This window comes from Acartia tonsa, chromosome 11, assembly GCF_053477335.1.
Source record: "Acartia tonsa isolate MP-2025a chromosome 11, ASM5347733v1, whole genome shotgun sequence".
Taxonomy (NCBI): domain Eukaryota; kingdom Metazoa; phylum Arthropoda; class Copepoda; order Calanoida; family Acartiidae; genus Acartia; species Acartia tonsa.
The window spans coordinates 6,077,064-6,096,708 of NC_137270.1; the positions used below are offsets into that span (position 1 = coordinate 6,077,064).

A 19,645-nucleotide genomic window follows, 5' to 3' on the forward strand; every position below is an offset into this window, starting at 1 on the left:
AAGTATATCATTTTTTATTTTTTTATTTTGAGTAATCAAATAATAGTAATTTTTATTCATGTCTTTAACTATAAACAAATAAACCTCTACATTTTTATAAGGAAATATTTAAAAAAGAAGAAAATGTCCAACGTATATCGCGGCATTTATCTCTGTTCTTGCGCTCAATTTTTGATTGATTGATTGTTTACTACAGATGATTTTAGGATTTCTACTAGCAAGGGTGTCGGTGCCAAATTTTCTACATTTTACATGATTATAAGGATTATTTTTAACAATTATAGTGGTTTTTACAGTTTTAAATAGTTAAAGAATATTTACAATAATAAAATTTGGTCTAAAACAACTTTTCAATGATTATATAGTTATATACTAAACTATACTATGATCTAGCTATATATATGCAATTAAATTGTAATATTATATATAGAAATATTTTTACTTTATAATGTAATATTCTTAGAATTGCATATTTTATATAACAAATTGAATATAGAAATTTAGCATAAATGTTATTTCATATAAGTTTTGATGATTTTTCTATATATTTAAATGTTTCATGAATATATTATATTTAAATTCGTACTTTTGTAGCCGCCCCCTCTCATCCCCGTAACATAGCTTATCAATAATGGACAGATAGAAAATTTACTACTTTATATTATTCTGTAGATAAAAATTTTATTTATAGAATATAGGTAATAAAAAATAAATGTCTCGACAGTGTAAATATATCATGGTTTAGGTAGCTAGCTAAGACCTTAAAGCATATTTCATTTGTTCAATTTCAGATTAAGCCAGATATTAGCAAAGTAATGAATAGGTTCGGAGCTTCCGGGCCTAATCAGACTCTTTCTATTAATGGTAAGACTTACTTTTTCTTTACCTATTGAGTTCCATTATGTTAATTTTGGCCCAAGAGTCAATTTTATATCATTTCAAAGCATATATTTCGTACAAGTGTTAGCCTTTCTGTCATGGGTATTATATTCTCTTAGTTACAGTACCATCTTAGTTAAATAAGATATGGACCTTAGGCCATAAAGATTTTCTATAGATTGACGTACGTACATAGATATACCAGTGAGTTATACACTAATAAGGTTGCTAATTATAATTCTTAATTTTGCAGGAATTAGTTTGGTGAAGTCTAGCAATGGTGTGGCTGGGGCCAATGGCGGACAATCTCAAATTCAACTCGGGGTAATATAATGCTTTTATTTATACTTTGCACACTAATACAAATATTTTGAAAAATAATTTTTAATTTTCGCATCACAAAAATTTGGATCCTGTTCGCCTGATAAAATCCATAAACCTGGCATTTTTGCTGTAAAATAAGACTTTGATTTTGATTATTATAGTTCTAAACTTTTAAAAGTGACATTGTCACTAGATTCGCGCATTAGTAATTTATTTTCTAATTCTAAACTAAAACAAGCCTGAACTTAAATACAACAATGTATCTAGCTTTTCTATTGATAAATTATTGATTTATAATCCTTGATATGTTTTATAGGGGGCCAACAATATAGTAGTTCAGCTTCCAGGTGGAGGCACTACGACAGTTGGAGGCACAAACATACAAGTTGCTGGCAGTGGACAGAACAGCACAATTCACAGAGCTCAGCCTTCAGTCATAACCCTAGGCTCTAATCAATCAAGGTATGTTGATAAAGTGCACAACGTTTTTACCTGTTGAATCAATTTATATTTCAATGCTTTCTCGTTATTTGTGTAGTCCCATGGACCTTTAAAACAATGGTTTCCAAAAACTATTTTTTAGTATGTCAAATTGTAAATAAACTACTTCAAGTGTAAAAAACAATTTCCTGACTATTTTTCAGTATTATACTCTACCCGTATATGACGACAAATAGTCACTTAATTTGGAGATTCTTATTGAAGAGGAGTTTGGGCAAAATAGTTTTTCATCAGGAATAATTGGAACCCCTTGAAGTATTTTCTGATTTCTTACAAAAATCTCTCGTTTTAGCATGAACGGTGGTCAACCATTGACAATTCAGCGTGCAAACAATATAATTAGTAACACTCACCAGTCTGTCATTAACCTCAGTAGCAGCCACAACAGGTAAACAAAATCTTTATCTGCTTGATTAAAAGAAAACAAATTAACCAAATAGAAACGGGTTGAAAAAGTTTTTTCGCCAGATCAGCTAGTTGTAAATCGTGTCCAATTGTTTATTATTTGTAAATACCTAGCAATTTATGGTATTAATTATTTTTATCACATTTAATGTGAGAATGTTGCTATTATCATATTCAAAATAAATGCTGTAATAAGCTTTAAAATATTTAAACACTAGTCTCTCATTGGACACAAAATGACGTCCAATAAGAAAAAGGAATAAAAATATTGGAAAGAAAATTATTTTATTTCAAAATTAATTCTTGGCATTTTGGAATAAAAAATATAGGGGAAAGAAAATTATTTATTTCAAATTTATTTCTGGTCTTGAAATAATATTCATTATTTTATTTTAATTCGAGTGTCAACCAATAAGAAATAGGCATGCTGTTTTAAAAGTTTGGAATAAAAATTATTATTTTTGTCAATTCCTTTTTTCAGAGTATAAAATGAGAATAAATTTTCCAACATCATTATTGATTTCTAATTTAACATTTCATACAGTGGGTAATATTTATTTCAACATTTTTTGTCATTCAAAATCAAGTGTCACAAAAATAATAATATGTAACATAAAAAAGAAATTTTTAAAATAATTTTGTTTTCTTTATTTGTTGAAGATTTAAGCCCAAGCTTTTTCTGAGGGGGGAGACCCCCCTCAACCCCCCCTCTCCTGAGGGGGGAAACCCCCCTCGACCCCCCCCCCTGACGCTCTCTTCTTTAGATCTTTCATTATTTCTGTAATTTATTATAACTATCTTATAAATTTCAAAACATGAGATAAAAAAGAAATAATTTGCCGTACATTATTAAAAAATTAAAAAATTGTAAAAAAAATTCCAACATGATTTTTAATTTTAAATACAAGAATATTTTTTCCTATATGATATGTTAAATTTAAATACAGGAATAATTTTGTACTGTGGAATTGAAGAAATAAATGCTGTACATTAGAGTGGCTTGATTTTCAATGATTTTCTAATTTTAAATGTGCTACATACACTTTCTGTCTGAACATCATATAAGAAACCAAAAAATGAAAAGAAAATATTTTGAATAATGGGGAGGCTCACTGATGCATGTAAACTTTTAGAAAGACACTTGTGGGGAGAATTTTTTTTTTTTTTTGGGGGGGGGGGCAATTATTTTTCTTTCAAAGTATAGCTTTATGCACCTTCCCAATTTTGTCTTGAAGAGTAGAATAATAATAAAAAATCTGTTTTTAAAACTATTGATCCTAGCAAGAAAAATCCATAAATAAATTTTAAAACCAAGAGATTTTACATTTAATTTAAGATTTTTCATGCTTGGATGAATATTTTTTAAAACCAATTTGATATTCTTATATTAATCAACAAGACAAATTCAAAAAGATGCATAAAGCAATACTTTGAAAGAAAAAAAGTTGCACCTCCAGAATAAACTTCTAAAATTTTTAATGCATGGAAACACCTTCCCCCCATTTCCCCTCAAGGACAAAATCAATTTTTTATATTTAGGTTTCTTATATGACGTTTAAACTGTAGATGTTGATTACAAATTCAATGTCCAAAATTGATCCACTCTACTGTACATTGTTATAATTTAATATTTGATGTGGGTATAAACATTAGACATAGATGGTCAATCTGACCCCATTTTTTTCTTAAAAAGAAACCTTTGTTCACTTTTTGTTGTATATGAAATACAGCCCTATAGGCAACATTATTTGCAATGATATAATTTTTAGAAAGATAACTTTATTATAAGAAATTAAATTATTTATAACTAACTTATTATATGTTGTGTCATACGCTTCACATTATATGATGGGAGGAAATATTTTCTTCAAATATTTCACCCAAGGAAAGCTTTAACCTAAGATATTCAACAATTTATAGCTGATACATAATGTAAACAAAATTCCCTTGTGCTGTCTCTAGGTTATCTCTATTGTATAAATGAACGTACAAAAGAGGAGGAGAGAGAGAAGGAAATAGACAGAAAAGTGAGGGAGGGGGGAGGGGGAAGAAATATAGAGAAAAATAGACAGAGATATTTATTGTTCACCCTTAGATGATGTAAATTTTTTGATAGACTTTTTTGAATTTAAGAAAAAGATAGAGAATGAGACAAAACCAAGTATCATATTTTATTAATATTGCTTATACAAGAAAGGTCATTCAAAATTATTTCACCAATATTAAGGTCAAGTGATAAAAATTTAAATTTCCACCTACTTCGCCCCCAGAGGGGGCAATAGTAGAAGGAAAATTCAAATTTTGATCACATGACCAAAATTGTTGAAATAATTTTAATATCCTTTCTAGCATTCACAATATTATGAAAATATGATAAATAACTATTATGTAATTGTAACTTCGTTAAACATTAATTTTAATAATATCTATCGTGGAAAGATTATCTTGATAAATTCACAACTAAATTCATATCTAAACTAACCCTAACTGAACTAAGTATTTGATGTCAACTTTTTTGGTAGCTAGATTAGATTACTTTCATTTTAGTTTTCATTCCTATAAATTCCTTTACACTATACTCCCTTTGCTTTCAGTTTCATAAAATTAAAAATAATGCCCCGTTTTGTATAAAACTAATTTTTAGTATTGGTCAGCGGACTGTGATCGGTGGAAGCCCAGTTGTTATTCAGAGGTCGGCAGCTACAGCCAATTCTGTTATTCAACTCGGCAATAGGAAAGACGATTGGGTCCTTCATTTTTAACATATTGAAAACTATAAGACTAAGAATCACTGCAATTACACGTGACAATAGCAGATTTTAATTAAGTAAAAAAGTAAGCTATTAAATTGTAACAGGTAATAAAGGAAATCTCATGATAATAGTAAAGTGTTTTTAAAATTACGACATACGTGTAGAGTAGAAGCTGCAAAGAAACTGTAGAGTTACGTTTACACTGAATTCTTAACGATATATGAATGGTAGTACAGTTTGCCCGTTCTATAAACGTGCAATGGTTTAAATATTAAGCTAAAAACATCCAAACATACATCAGAGGGTACTAGTAGTATAGACATGGTAATTTACAGAGTGACAATTCTCAAAATAAATAATGTTTATTACAATACGTCTTTAATGAACAGTATTAGTAACGGTCTCCCAAACGGAAATGTAGTTTCCTCTGGAAATGTTATTGTAAATAACACACAACAACAAGCACAGCAAATTCTTTCAGGAAATTAACATATTTACACAAATAAAAAGAGAAAATATTTGAAATAATGGAAAACATAGTACCTATTTTGATTTTATAAATTAGATTAGAATGGTGGTTACAAGGTTTAACCAAACCAGTCAAGATTTCAAACTTTGAGTAACAGTTAAATTTCAATGAGCACTCCCTGACGAAAACCTTATTTATAATTCTTTTTATGAAATCAAGATCTTTCTTTCTATGTTGAAAACGGATGAATATGTTACTTGTTACTTTAGTTAACAATGGTCAGTTAAGCAGTGGCAATATTATAACTGTAGGCGGTCAACAACAGCAGCAGATTCATGTGGCAGCAGGTCAGCAGCAGCTGCAAGTTGTCAGACTCAGTAATGGTCAGACTGTCGCGCTGAATGGAAATTCAGGTAAAGACAAAAAAAGCTAAACCAGCCAATGAATAACCTTCTTAATTCGTGTGCTTTGCGTTGTTTTAAACTAAAAAATCTAAACTTTTAAAGCCCATTAAAAAACTTTTTGTCTCTTTTCATCAATTCAACTTTTGCATTTATCCTTTCAGTTTTCCTTTTTATAGCTTAAACTTATAGGATTTGATTTACATTCATTCTATTCGGTAAAACAAGTGATAATTATCTCTTTTCAATAATAAATAAAGCCTAAGTTTTCATTTTATTACAGGCCAGCAACAGTTATTTAAGATGTCAAACGGACAAACAGTAGCCTTGTCTAATGGCAAGCTTTATGTCGTAGCACAACCTCCCTCTCAAGGTATGATTATATTGGAAAGCCTCTCGAACAAAGAATTAAACTTTGTACATATAACCTTCTATCATACATGCAGTAGTTGGGTTCTTGGAACCTAACTGGAACCCAACTTTTCTCCTCCTTATGAAGGGCCACCCTAGTAAAAGGAGGGGCCAACCCCAAAAAGGAGGGGCCACCCCCCAAAAAAAGAGGGGCCATCCCCTAAAAAGGAGGGGCCACCCCCCTAAAATGAGGGCCCAACCTCTAAAAAAGAGAAGCAACCTCTTATTTTAGTTCTTTTTATGATTCCTTATTAAATAATCAGAATTATGTTCTATTTTAAGGTGTTATAACCCTGAAAACGAGGGGCCACCCCATTAAAAAGGAGGGGCAACCCCCTAAAAAGGTGGGGCAATCCCCTAAAAAGGAGGGGCCACCCCCCTAAAATGAGGGGCCAACCTCTAAAAAAGAGGAGCAACCTCTTATTTTAGTTCTTTATATTATGATTCTTTATTAAATAATCAGAATTATGTTCTGTTTTGAGGTGTTTTAACCCTGAAAAGGTGGGGCCACTCCATTAAAAAGGAGGGGCCACCCCCCTAAAATGAGGGGCCAACCTCTAAAAAAGATGAGCAACCTCTTATTTTAGTTCTTTATATTATGATTCTTTATTAAATAACTAGCGGCTTCGCCCCTAGCCTCTAGGGGCTTTGCCCCAGGCGGTTAGATCAAACTAAGTTTTCGTATTTTAGATTTAAAGGAAATTTAAAAAAAAAAATTTTTTGGGGGGGGGAGACTTTTTTTGCGGGGGGAGACCTTTTTTTTTGGGGGGGGGAGACTTTTTTTTTTGGGGGGGGGGGTAGTCGACCCCACTATTTTTGGGGGGGTTGGGGGTGTCCTACCCCCAAAGAAAATAGTTATAAACCTTCCCGGGACCTATGAGAAGCTACCCTGTAAAGGAATACCCGATCGGTTCAGCGGTTAGCGAGATCCTTCTCTACAAACAAACAGACAGACAGACAAACAGACAGACATCGTTCTAATTTGTATTATAGATTAGAATTATGTTCTATTTTAAGGTGTTATAACCTTGAAAAGGAGGGGCCACCACATTAAAAAGGAGGGGCCAACCTCCAAAAAAGAGGAGCAACTACACATTGCGATCTTTAGACAAAAGTAAACTTCAATATCTAGGCTTGTATTTGAAGAAATGATGTATTTTTTTTGCTTAAGCTCGGAAATAACTTAAATTTGCTTCTGTTAACTTCTAATGTGCATTTGGTAAGCACGTCTGGCTGTTTTTAAAAAATCTATAAATTATCATAATTTTAGTTAGGATAGGAATATTTTAGCAAAATCAACGTCTATGTAAATATTTCTTATATGCAAACAAAGTTTGTGTTAAAGAATATAGCGTCAGGTGCGCCCAGTTCGAGTCCCGGTATTTTTAGGTAGGCCTAGTATAAGTAAAATAGGACACTTAAAATGCATTTTTTAAAGGGGGGAGGCGGATGTGACACTTTTTGAAACCAAAAGTAAAACGTGCATTATCTCAGCCCATAAAAGAGTTACAGCTCTAAAATTCGGCACAGCAGTTGCTTTTGTGGAGAACAAAATGGAACTGTGAAGAAACGGCGGCGGAACAGCCGCTCCCTCCGAAAACCGCTGTTTCCCGCCGAAATTTCTTTTGCCTTGACACTTATAAGATTTTACACTTTATGAGAAAAAAGTTTATCTCAGATGATTGAGAACTGTCTAATTTGGCGAAAAAATGCAAAAAAAAATCGGCGGGAGCGGCGGTTCTGCCGCCGTTTCTTCACAATTCAATATTGTTCTCCACAAAAGCAACTACTGAGCTGAATTTTAGAGCTGTAACTCTTATATGGGCTGAGATCATACATGTTTTACTTTTGGTTTCAAAAAGTGGCACATCCGCCTCCCCCCTTTTTTATTAGTAGCGAAGCTACTCTATAATTCACAATGTCCGTCCGTCCGTCTGTCCGTCTGTCCGTCCGTCCGTAATTAATGAATTGGGGGAAACGTGATTTTCTCGGCTCATATAAAAGATAGAGAGCTGAAATTTTTTGACAACATTCCCATTAAGAAGCACAATTAACTCTTAAACATCAATAGCGGTCGGACTGCTTTTTAGCAGGTTTTAGGCTATTTTTATATTTTCCAAATTTTACCCATTTCTTTGGTGTTTATAAGCTTTTATGCTTATAAACTAACTTTTAGTATAGAAGTCACCCCACCTGCGCCAACCCCTTGCCCTCCGGGGCTCAAAAAACCCTAAAAATTAACCTAACCTTAATTTTCTCTGAAACCATTCGACCAATAGAGATGATTTTACAAACTTAAGCTTTTATGGTTATAAACTAAATTTTGGTTTAGAAGTCACCCCTCTGCCGCCAACCCCTAGCCCTCCGGGGATAAAAAAAACCTATAAAATGAACCTAACCTTTATTTTCTCAGAAACCATTTGACCAATAGAGATGATTTCTTTAACCTAAGCTTTTATGGGTATAAACTAGCTTTTGGTCTAGAAGTCACCCCCCTGCCGCCAACCCCTAGCCCTCCGGGGCTCCATAAAAACCCTAAAAATTAACCTAACCTTAATTTTCTCAGAAACCATTCGACCAATTGAGATGATTTCTTAAACTTAAGCTTTTATGGTTATAAACTAAATTTTGGTCTAGAAGTCACCCCCCTGCCGCAAACCCCTAGCCCTCCGGGGATCAAAAAAAACCTATAAAATGAACCTAACCTTTATTTTCTCAGAAACCATTTGATCAATAGCGATGATTTCTTAAACTTAAGCTGTTATGCTTATAAACTAACTTACAGTTTATAGGTCACTCCCCTAGCTCTCCGGGGCTCCAAAAAACCCTAAATTGAACCTAACCTTAATTTCTCAGAAACCATTTGATCAATAGAGATAATTGCTTAAACTAAATCTAAAAAGCTAATAAACTAACTTCTAGTTTAGAAGTCACCCCACTGCCGCCAACCCCTAGCCCTCCGGGGCTCCAAAAAAACCCTAAAAATGAACCTAACCTTAATTTTCTCAGAAACCATTTGATCAATAGAGATAATTGCTTAAACTTAATCTATAAAGCTAATAAACTAACTTCTAGTTTAGAAGTCACCCCACTGCCGCCAACCCCTAGCCCTGCGGGGCTCCAACAAAAACCCTAAAAATGAACCTAACCTTAATTTTCTCAGAAACCATTTGATCAATAGAGATGATTTTTCAAACTTAAGCTTTTATGGTTATAAACTAACTTTTGGTTTAGAAGTCACCCCCCTGCCGCCAACCCTTAGCCCTCCGGGGCTCAAAAACCCTAAAAATGAACCTAACCTTAATTTCTCAGAAACCATTTGATCAATGGAGATGATTTTTTATGTATATAAACTACTTTGTTTGGCAGATATATGGTTATAAACTAAATTTTATTTTAGAAGTCACCCACCCCATAGCCACCCTGGGCTCAAAAACCCCCTAAAAAATATACTTTAGCTTAAATTTCTAGTAAATTTTTTTTTAGTAGGCTTTCAGAGAAATAACCTAACCTCAGTTTTCTCAGGAACATCATTATTAAATGTGCAGATATTTTGGACTTCAGGTGTTATGGGAAAAAAGAGTTGGGACTCTATACTTTGTGAATTGAAAATTTTGTTAAAGCAAAGCTACCCCCCTGCCGCCAACACCTAGCCCTCCGGGGATCAAAAAACCCATAAAATGAACCTAACCTTTATTTTCTCAGATTTCTTAAAGTTTAAACTGAAACTTTTATGCTTACAAACTAACTTATAGTTTAGAAGTCACCAGCCTGCCTGCGACCCCTAGCCCTTTGGGGCTCAAAAACCCTAAAAATTGACCCAACCTTATTTTTTTCGGAAACTATTTAATCAAGAGAGATTATTGCTTAAACTTAAGCTATAATGCAAATAAATTAACTTCTAGTTTAGTTGATCAACTCCCTGCCGCCAATCCCTAGCCCTCCAGGGCTCAAAAAACCCTAAATTGAACCTAGCCTTATTTTTCTCAGAAACCATTTGATCAATAGATATGATTTCTTAAACTTAAGCTTTTATGCTGATAAATTAACTTTTAGTTTAGAAGTCACCCCCCTGCCGCCAACCCTTAACCCTTAACAAAAACCCTAAAAATGAACCTAACCTTAATTTCTCAGAAACCATTTGATCAATAGAGATAAATTTTTATGTGTATAAACTACTTTGTTTGGCAGAAATATGGTTATGAACTTAATTTTATTTTAGAAGTCACCCACCCCATAGCCACCCTGGGCTCAAAAACCTCCTAAAAAATATACTTTAGCTTAAATTTCTAGTAAATTTTTTTTAGTAGGCTTTCAGAGGAATAACCTAACCTCAGTTTTCTCAGGAACCGCATTATTAAATGCAGATATTTTGGACTTCAGCTGTTATGGGAAAAAGAGTTGGGACTCTATACTTTGTTAATTAAAAATTTTGTTAAAGCAAAGCTTTCCTTTAATAAGGTTTGGTCTGTGAGGGTTAGCTTTTTTTTCGTTAATTTAGACATATTATAATTGTCCTATTGATTTTAAACTTTGCATGATAATTTCTATAGCATTTAGGTACAATTTAAAAAACGTAGCTACTCTATAATCATTAACAGAAAGTCCAAATGTCCATTTAAAACATGCTGATTTTAAAAATTAAGGTTAGGCTATTTTTAGGTTTTTTTTGGAGCCCCGCAGGGCTAGGGGTTGGCGGCAGTGGGGTGACTTCTAAACTATAAGTTAGTTCATAAGCATAAAAGCTTAAGTTTAAGAAATCATCTCTTTTGATCAAATAGTTCCTGAGAAAATTAAAGTTAGGTTCATTTTTAGGGTTTTTGAGCCCCGGAGGGCTAAGGGTTGGCGGCAGGGGGGTGACTTCTAAACTAAAAGTAAGTTTATAAGCATAAAAGCATAAGTTTAAGAAATCAACTCTATTGATCAAATGGTTTCTGAGAAAATGAAGTTCATTTGTAGGGTTATTTGAGCCCTGGAGGGCTAGGGGTTTGCGGCAGGTGAGTGACTTCTAAACTATAAGTTAGTTTATAAGCATAAAAGCTTAAGTTTAAGAAATCATCTCTCTTGATTAAATAGTTTCTGAAAAAAATAAGGTTAGGTCAATTTTTAGGGTTTTTTGAGCCCCGGAGGGCTAGGGGTTGGCGCAGGTGGGGTGACTTCTATACTAAAAGTTAGTATATAAGCATAAAAGCTTAAGTTTAAGAAATCATCTCTATTGATTAAATGGTTTCTGAGAAAATAAAGGTTAGGTTCATTTTTATGGTTTTTTTTGATCCCGGGAGGCCTAGTGGTTGGCGGCAGGGGGGTAACTACAAAACTAGAAGTTAGTTTATAAGCGTAAAAGCTTAAGTATAAGAAATCATCTCTATTGGTCAAATGGTTTCTGAGAAAATAAAGGTTAAGTTCATTTTAGGGTTTTTTGGAGCCCCAAAGGGCTAGGGGTTGGCGGCAGGGGGGTGACTTTTAAACCAAAATTTAGTTCATTAGCATTATAGATTAAGTTTAAGCAATTATCTCTATTGATCAAATGGTTCCTGAGAAAATTAAGGTTAGGTTCATTTTTAGGTTTTTTTTGAGCCCTGGAGGGCTAGGGGTTGGCGGCAGGGGAGTAACTTCTAAACTAGAAGTTAGTATATAAACATAAAAGCTTAAGTTTAAGAAATCATCTCTATTGGTCAAATGGTTTCTGAGAAAATAAAGGTTAGGTTCATTTTTAGGGTTTTTTGGAGCCCCGGAGGGCTAGGGGTTGGCAGCAGGGGGGTGACTTCTAAACTAGAAGTTAGTTTTTAACCATAAAAGCTTAAGTTTAAGAAATCATCTCTATTGGTCAAATGGTTTCTGAGAAAATTAAGGTTAGGTTCATTTTTAGGGTTTTTTGGAGCCCCGGAGGGCTAGTGGTTGGCGGCTGGAGGGTGACTTCTAGGCTAAAAGCTAGATTATAACCATAAAAACTTAAGTTAAAGTTATCATCTCTTTTGGTCAAATGGTTTCTGAGAAAATTAAGGATAGGTCCATTTTAGGGTTTTTTGGAGCCAGGGAGGGCTAGGGGTTGGCGGCATGGGAGTAACTTTTAAAATAGAAGTTAGTTTATAACCATAAAAGGTTAAGTTTAAGAAATCATCCCTATTGGTCAAATGGTTTCTGAGAAAATTAAGGTTAGGTTCATTTTTAGGGGGTTTTTGAGCCCTGGGGGGCTAGGGGGTGTGGGTAGGGTGTTGACTTTGAAACCATAAGATGTTCATACCCATAAAAGCTTAAGTCCAAAAAATTTACACGGTTCATCAAGTGGTTCCTGAGAACCCCCCCCCCCCCTGCATCAAAAAAGCTTCAGTTACGTCCCCCTTTAATATTCATTATACAAAAATATTTCTTGAAGTCTAAAAAATAACTACCTAAGTAATAATAAGTAAAAAATATCAATCATTTTAATTAACCAATCAAATTGATCAAAATTCAGTTTTTAAAAAAAATTGTAAATATTTCTTTTTCACAAAAAAACTATAAAATTGCTTTAAGATTGTTAAGAAGGGGATTCTTTGATTATCTTCAGCATAATATCTAATTCTAATAAAAATTAAGGGGGGGGGGGAAGTTTGTACAGTTATAGGAAATGAAATTCAGTACCAAATTTTGCCCTGGCCGTTTGGGCTTGTTTTTATAGTTATCAACCTAATTCTTTTTGTAAGCGCTCTTATATGATTGGATCTACCTGTAAAACTTTAAAAATTGAATTTTGGGACTTTCCCTTAAAGGGACTAGTGGAGCAAAAGACCCCCAAACACTAAAATTTTAAGTTCTGAGCCTATTTTCAGAGATATTGAGATGATTTTTTTTATGAAAACTTTTTTCACAAAACCGAACTAAATAGCCATTACAAATTTCATTTTGGGACTTTCCCTTAAAGGGGCTAGTGGAGCAAAAGACTCCCCAAACACTAAAATTTTAAGTTCTGAGCCTATTTTCAGAGATATTGAGACGATTTTTTTAATGAAAACACTTTTTAACAAAAACCGAACTAAGTAGCCAATACAAAATTTTATTTTGGGACTTTCCTTCTAGGGGCTAGTGGAGCAAAAGGCCCCCCAAACACTAAAATTTTAAGTTCTGAGCTTATTTTTAGAGATATTGAGATGATTTTTTTTATGAAAAGATTTTTCACAAAACCGAACTAAGTAGCAAATACAAATTTCATTTTGGGACTTTCCTTCCAGGGACTAGTGGAGCAAAAGACCCCCAAACACTGAAATTTTAAGTTCTGATCCTATTTTTAGAGATATTGAGACGATTTTTTTTAATAAAAGCATTTTTAACAAAACCGAACTAAGTAGCCATTACAAATTTCATTTTGGGACTTTCCATCTAGGGAATAGTGGAGCAAAAGACCCCAAAACACTAAAATTTTACGTTCTGAGCCTACTTTCAGAGATATTGAGATGATTTTTTTAAAGAAAACATGAGTCTATTTTTAGAGATATTGAGACGATTTTTTTTAAATAAAAACATTTTTAACAAAACCGAACTAAGTAGCCATTACTAATTTCATTTTGGGACTTTCCTTCTATGGGCTAGTTGAGCAAAAGACCCCCAAAACACTGAAATTTTAAGTTCTGAGCCTATTTTTAGAGATATTGAGACGATTTTTTTTAATAAAAACATTTTTAACAAAACCGAACTAAGTAGCCATTACTAATTTCATTTTGGGACTTTCCTTCTATGGGCTAGTTGAAATTTTAAGTTCTGAGCCTATTTTTAGAGATATTGAGACGATTTTTTTAATAAAAACATTTTTAACAAAACCGAACTAAGTAGCCATTACTAATTTCATTTTGGGACTTTCCTTCTATGGGCTAGTTGAGCAAAAGACCCCCCAAACACTAAAATTTTAAGTTCTGAGCCTACTTTCAGAGATATTGAGATGATTTTTTTAATGAAAACATTTTTAACCGAACTAAGTAGCCAATACAAATTTCATTTTGGAACTTTCCTTCCAGGGGCTAGTGGAGCAAAAGACCCCCAAACACTAAAATTTTATCTTCTGATTATTTATTTCAGTTATTTGAAAAAAAATTTTCATTAAAAAAATCAGCCATAATATCTTTAAAAATAAGCTCAGAACTTAAAATTTTAGTGTTTGGGGGTCTTTTGCTCCACAAGTCCTTAGAAGGAAAGTCCCAAAATGAAATTTGCAATGGCTACTTAGTAGGGTGGGTTCATATCGGAATTAGACAAAGCGGGTATATGCAACAGATAAAATTAACCTTAAAAACATTTCTGACCGAAAAAGAATTTTAAAAAATTGAGTTTTAGAACGCGACCACTTAAAAATATAATTCATTACTTATTAGTATGCAAAGACGACATTCAAATTTTTTTTTGAATCAGAACTATGGCTTCATGGTGCTCCCTGGAAAGGCCTTGAGGAGCTGAATCAGGAACTTTTGTCCGTTTCAAAATATCTCGTTCCTAGCCTTAGAAATCACTAAAAAAACAAAATTTTTTAAGGTTTATTGAGAATTGTCCAATTTGTAGAGGTTTTTTAGATTTTCTCAGGCTAGGAACGAGATTTTTTGAAACGGACAAAAGTTCCTGACTCAGCTCCTCAAGGCATTTCCAGGGAGCACCATGAAGCCATAGTTCTGATTCAATAAATTTTTGAATCCCATTTACAAATAGCTATACAATTGAATGTCTGGTCGTCAGCGGTTTTAAGACTTAGGATAAATTTTAAATCATCCAGAGGTGTATTATATCTATATAAATTGAGTGCAGATCCCCGCTTTGGCCTCAGAAAAAAAATGTCCAAAATCGACCCACCCTACTACTTAGTTCGGTTTTGTTAAAAATATTTTCATTTAAAAAAATCATCTCAATATCTCTAAAAATAGGCTCACAACTTAAAATTTTAGTGTTTGGGGGTCTTTTGCTCCACTAGTCCCTAGATGGAAAGTCCCAAAATGAAATTTGTAATGGCTACTTAGTTTAATTTCTTTAAAAATATTTTTATTAAAAAAAATCGTCTCAATATCTCTAAAAATAGGCTCAGAACTTAAAATTTCAGTGTTTGGGGGGCCTTTTGCTCCACTTGTTCCTAGAAGGAAAGTCCCAAAATAAAATCTGTAATGGTTCCTTAATTCGGTTTTGTTAAAAATGTTTTCATTAAAAAAATCATCTCATATCTCAAAAATAGGCTCAGAACTTAAAATTTTAGTGTTTGGGGGGTCTTTTGCTCAACTAGCCCCTAGAAGGTAAGTCCCAAAATGAAATTTGTAATGGCTACTTCGTTTGGTTTTGTTAAAAATATTTTTATTTTAAAAAATCATCTCAATATCTCTAAAAATAGGCTCAGAACTTAAAATTTTAGTGTTTGGGGGGCCTTTTGCTCCACTAGCCCCTAGAAGGAAAGTCCCAAAATAAAATTTGTATTGGCTACTTAGTTCGGTTTTGTTAAAAAGTGTTTTCATTAAAAAAAATCGTCTCAATATCTCTGAAAATAGGCTCAGAATTTAAAATTTTAGTGTTTGGGGGTCTTTTGCTCCACTAGCCCCTTTAAGGGAAAGTCCCAAAATGAAATTTGTAATGGCTATTTAGTTCGGTTTTGTGAAAAAAGTTTTCATTAAAAAAATCATCTCAGTATCTCTGAAAATAGGCTCAGAACTTAAAATTTTAGTGTTTGGGGGTCTTTTGCTCCACTAGCCCCTTTAAGGGAAAGTCCCAAAATGAAATTTGTAATGGCTACTTAGTTCGGTTTTGTGAAAAAAGTTTTCATAAAAAAAATCATCTCAATATCTTTGAAAATAGGCTCAGAACTTAAAATTTTAGTGTTTGGGGGGCCTTTTGCTCCACTAGCCCCTAGAAGGAAAGTCCCAAAATGAAATTTGTATTGGCTACTTAGTTCGGTTTTGTTAAAAAGTGTTTTCATTAAAAAAAATCGTCACAATATCTCTGAAAATAGGCTCAGAACTTAAAATTTTAGTGTTAGGGGATCTTTTGCTCCACTAGCCCCTTTAAGGGAAAGTCCCAAAATTCAATTTTTAAAGTTTTACAGGTAGATCCAATCATATAAGAGCGCTTACAAAAAGAATTAGGTTGATAACTATAAAAACAAGCCCAAACGGCCAGGGCAAAATTTGGTACTGAATTTCATTTCCTATAACTGTACAAACTTCCCCCCCTGTCTCAACCATGACACTTTGGTTGAGCTTGACTTCCGAATTAGCGGGAAGTTCACGAGATCAGTTGGCGAACATACAAACCCCCAATACCAGGAACCATCAAGTTTCAACAGCAGGTTTGAATATAGATTTATTGATGAAATTATTTCAAAGACCTGAAATTACAATATCAATTAGTTCATAATTCCAGTTATTTATAACCACGTAATCTTATTTGCTTTTTAAAAATCATTTTTCTCTACAGTAAAAATCTTTGGAAACTTTGGCTTTAAAGGAAAATTATTTGGTTTAATAAATCATTGTTAAATGTAACAATAAGGCACATAAAAATTACTAAAACATATATTAATCATAATTAAGTTTCATGCTTAGCTGGCTAAAGCCTTTTTAAAACTACATATAATCGTCCTATACACCATTCTTCCTTATAAAATTAACAAATTCTACCTGAAGCTCTTATGGTTTCAAATCCCTGATATACTAGGGTCGTTCACACACTATGAGACCAATGATAGGCCCAATTTTGTTCTCCGAAATCTTCACACACTCATGTCTCATTCAAAAGTGAAAAACGTGGGCGCATATAAACAATCCATGCTGCGTCACTTTATGAAGGGAAAGTCAAAAAAGACGACATTTGCGCTTAGTTTTAGGATTAATGATAAGGAATTAATTTCGTACTTGATAAACACAAAGCTTCCTCGAAAAGAGGTTAAGACACCCCCCCTTACCATTGTATTAGTGTTACTATGGCGCGAAGCGCCAAAAGTAGTTTTTAGTGATGTTTTGGCGCGTAGCGCCAAAAAATTTTTTTAACACCTAAATGCAGACCTATAAGAGAATATTTTTCTATAAGGAGGAGAGGGGCCACCTAGTGGAACTGAGGAGCTGAAAAGTACTGCATGTATGCCTTCTATATTCACGACTTGATTAGTATCTAGTGTATGCATCTATATATGTTGTTCTGACGCAACAAGGCCAATTGTACAGTGTGTTTTTTTTATGAGAACTTTTTTGAAAGCAATTTTACCCCACTTATAGTTATCAGAATTTAATGATTAATGGCTTATTTTCTTTGTTTTTTAATGCAATTAATAGAACACCAAAAAAATATTTAAGTTTTCATTTAAAAAGTACAGTAAAATAAAAAATTCAAAACTTAGGTGTCAACGTCTAAAAATGGTTTTAGCGCATTTTTCTTATGTTCAAATATTCAACCTTTTGCAAGAATGGCTGCTAAACACTTCAAAGTTGATATATAGAGCTAAAAATGTAAACAGATACTATTAAGGACTTGTACTAGAACATATTAAAGTTTGAAGGTCATATCTCAACCAGGGAAGGAGTACTGGCCCCTCAAAGTCGACTACAGAAAATCTAATTTTTTTCTTGCAAACGGTAGAAGATTTATGCATAAGAAAAATGCGCTAAAACCATTTTTAGATGAAGACACCTAAGTTTTGAATTTTAGATTTTACTGTACTTTTTAAATAAAAACTGAAATATTTTTTTGTTGTTCTATTAATTGTATTAAAAAACGAAGAAAATAAGCCATCAATCATTAAATTCTGATAACTATAAGTGGGGAAAATTGCTTTCAAAAAAGTTCTCATAAAAAAACACACTGTACCTGCTACAATGTTTCTATTTCTAGAAGTTATTGATTTTCAAATAGCATATTTTTTTGACACAATTTATTATATCAATATAGGAAGTTTTTTCTCAGACAACATCATTGTAGCAACAAGACCTTCTTCTTTCTAGGAGTTGTTGTTTCTCAGCCAACAGCTGTTGTAGCCACGACTGTGCCTCAAACATTAATAAATGGAAACCAAGGTGATTTTTTTAGTTCATTTGTAAAGAAAAACATATGTTTTGGGATAATAATATGAAAAAAAATACCTTAAGTGTTCTGAAAATATTTTTCCATTGTTTCTCTTTCCTTTGTGTAAAAAACTAGGAAGGAAAAAATATAAAAATTTGCAGCAGGGAAAAAATTAATCTTGTTTTGAATCTACGCCCCTGTATATTTTTGTTTTGTTCTCCTATCAGGGGTGTATATTCTGCACAAGATCTATTTTTTTTCCCCTGCTACAAATTTTTTTTTTTTTTTCCCCCTAGATTTTTCTTAAAAAGTAGGGGGGAAAATAGAAAAATATTTACAGAACTCTATATTTTATTTATTTTATTCCTCCTACCACACATTTTTTTAGTTTTTTTAACCAAGGAGAGGGGCGAAATGGAAAAAATGTTTTCAGTTTTCTTAATTTTTACATTTTTTTTTTCCCTCCAACGACTTATTTTTTATTTTCCCCCCCCCCCCCCCCCCCTGAGCCGGGGATCCCATGCAGAATATACACCCCTGTAGGAGCTGAAAAGTACTGCATGTATGCCTTCTATATTCACGACTTGATTAGTATCTAGTGTATGCATCTATATATGTTGTTCTGACGCAACAAGGCCAATTGTACAGTGTGTTTTTTTTATGAGAACTTTTTTGAAAGCAATTTTACCCCACTTATAGTTATCAGAATTTAATGATTAATGGCTTATTTTCTTTGTTTTTTAATGCAATTAATAGAACACCAAAAAAATATTTAAGTTTTCATTTAAAAAGTACAGTAAAATAAAAAATTCAAAACTTAGGTGTCAACGTCTAAAAATGGTTTTAGCGCATTTTTCTTATGTTCAAATATTCAACCTTTTGCAAGAATGGCTGCTAAACACTTCAAAGTTGATATATAGAGCTGAAAATATTTTTCCATTGTTTCTCTTTCCTTTGTGTAAAAAACTAGGAAGGAAAAAATATAAAAATTTGCAGCAGGGAAAAAATTAATCTTGTTTTGAATCTACGCCCCTGTATATTTTTGTTTTGTTCTCCTATCAGGGGTGTATATTCTGCACAAGATCTATTTTTTTTCCCCTGCTACAAATTTTTTTTTTTTTTTTCCCCTAGATTTTTCTTAAAAAGTAGGGGGGAAAATAGAAAAATATTTACAGAACTCTATATTTTATTTATTTTATTCCTCCTACCACACATTTTTTTAGTTTTTTTAACCAAGGAGAGGGGCTAAATGGAAAAAATGTTTTCAGTTTTCTTAATTTTTACATTTTTTTTTTCCCTCCAACGACTTATTTTTTATTTCCCCCCCCCCCCCCCCCCCCCTGAGCCGGGGATCCCATGCAGAATATACACCCCTGTCTCCTATTATAAATGACGAATTCATATGATTTAAAGGCAAAAACTGGTTAATTTTCTATGCTAACTTACTCCAAGGATATAGAGGAATAAGACGAAGGCCGTTAAATTGAAGTACAACCCCAGTGATG

General features: G+C 33.0%; 1 protein-coding gene across 7 annotated transcripts in view; it reads left to right on the plus strand.

The window, feature by feature from the left end:
- Nucleotides 1-210: 210 nt before the first annotated feature.
- Nucleotides 211-19,645, plus strand: part of LOC145332023 (uncharacterized) — a 38,091-nt gene continuing 18,656 nt past the window's right edge. For all 7 annotated transcript variants that reach the window (XM_080176929.1, XM_080176930.1, XM_080176923.1 and 4 more), the window contains exons 1-9: nt 211-864; nt 1,133-1,203; nt 1,520-1,665; nt 1,997-2,092; nt 4,754-4,841; nt 5,250-5,341; nt 5,599-5,744; nt 6,016-6,105; nt 18,080-18,151. In XM_080176929.1, the coding sequence (XP_080033055.1) occupies nt 816-864; nt 1,133-1,203; nt 1,520-1,665; nt 1,997-2,092; nt 4,754-4,841; nt 5,250-5,341; nt 5,599-5,744; nt 6,016-6,105; nt 18,080-18,151 (850 nt within the window). In that variant the 5' untranslated portion in view covers nt 211-815. The remainder of the gene's footprint in view (nt 865-1,132; nt 1,204-1,519; nt 1,666-1,996; nt 2,093-4,753; nt 4,842-5,249; nt 5,342-5,598; nt 5,745-6,015; nt 6,106-18,079; nt 18,152-19,645) is intronic.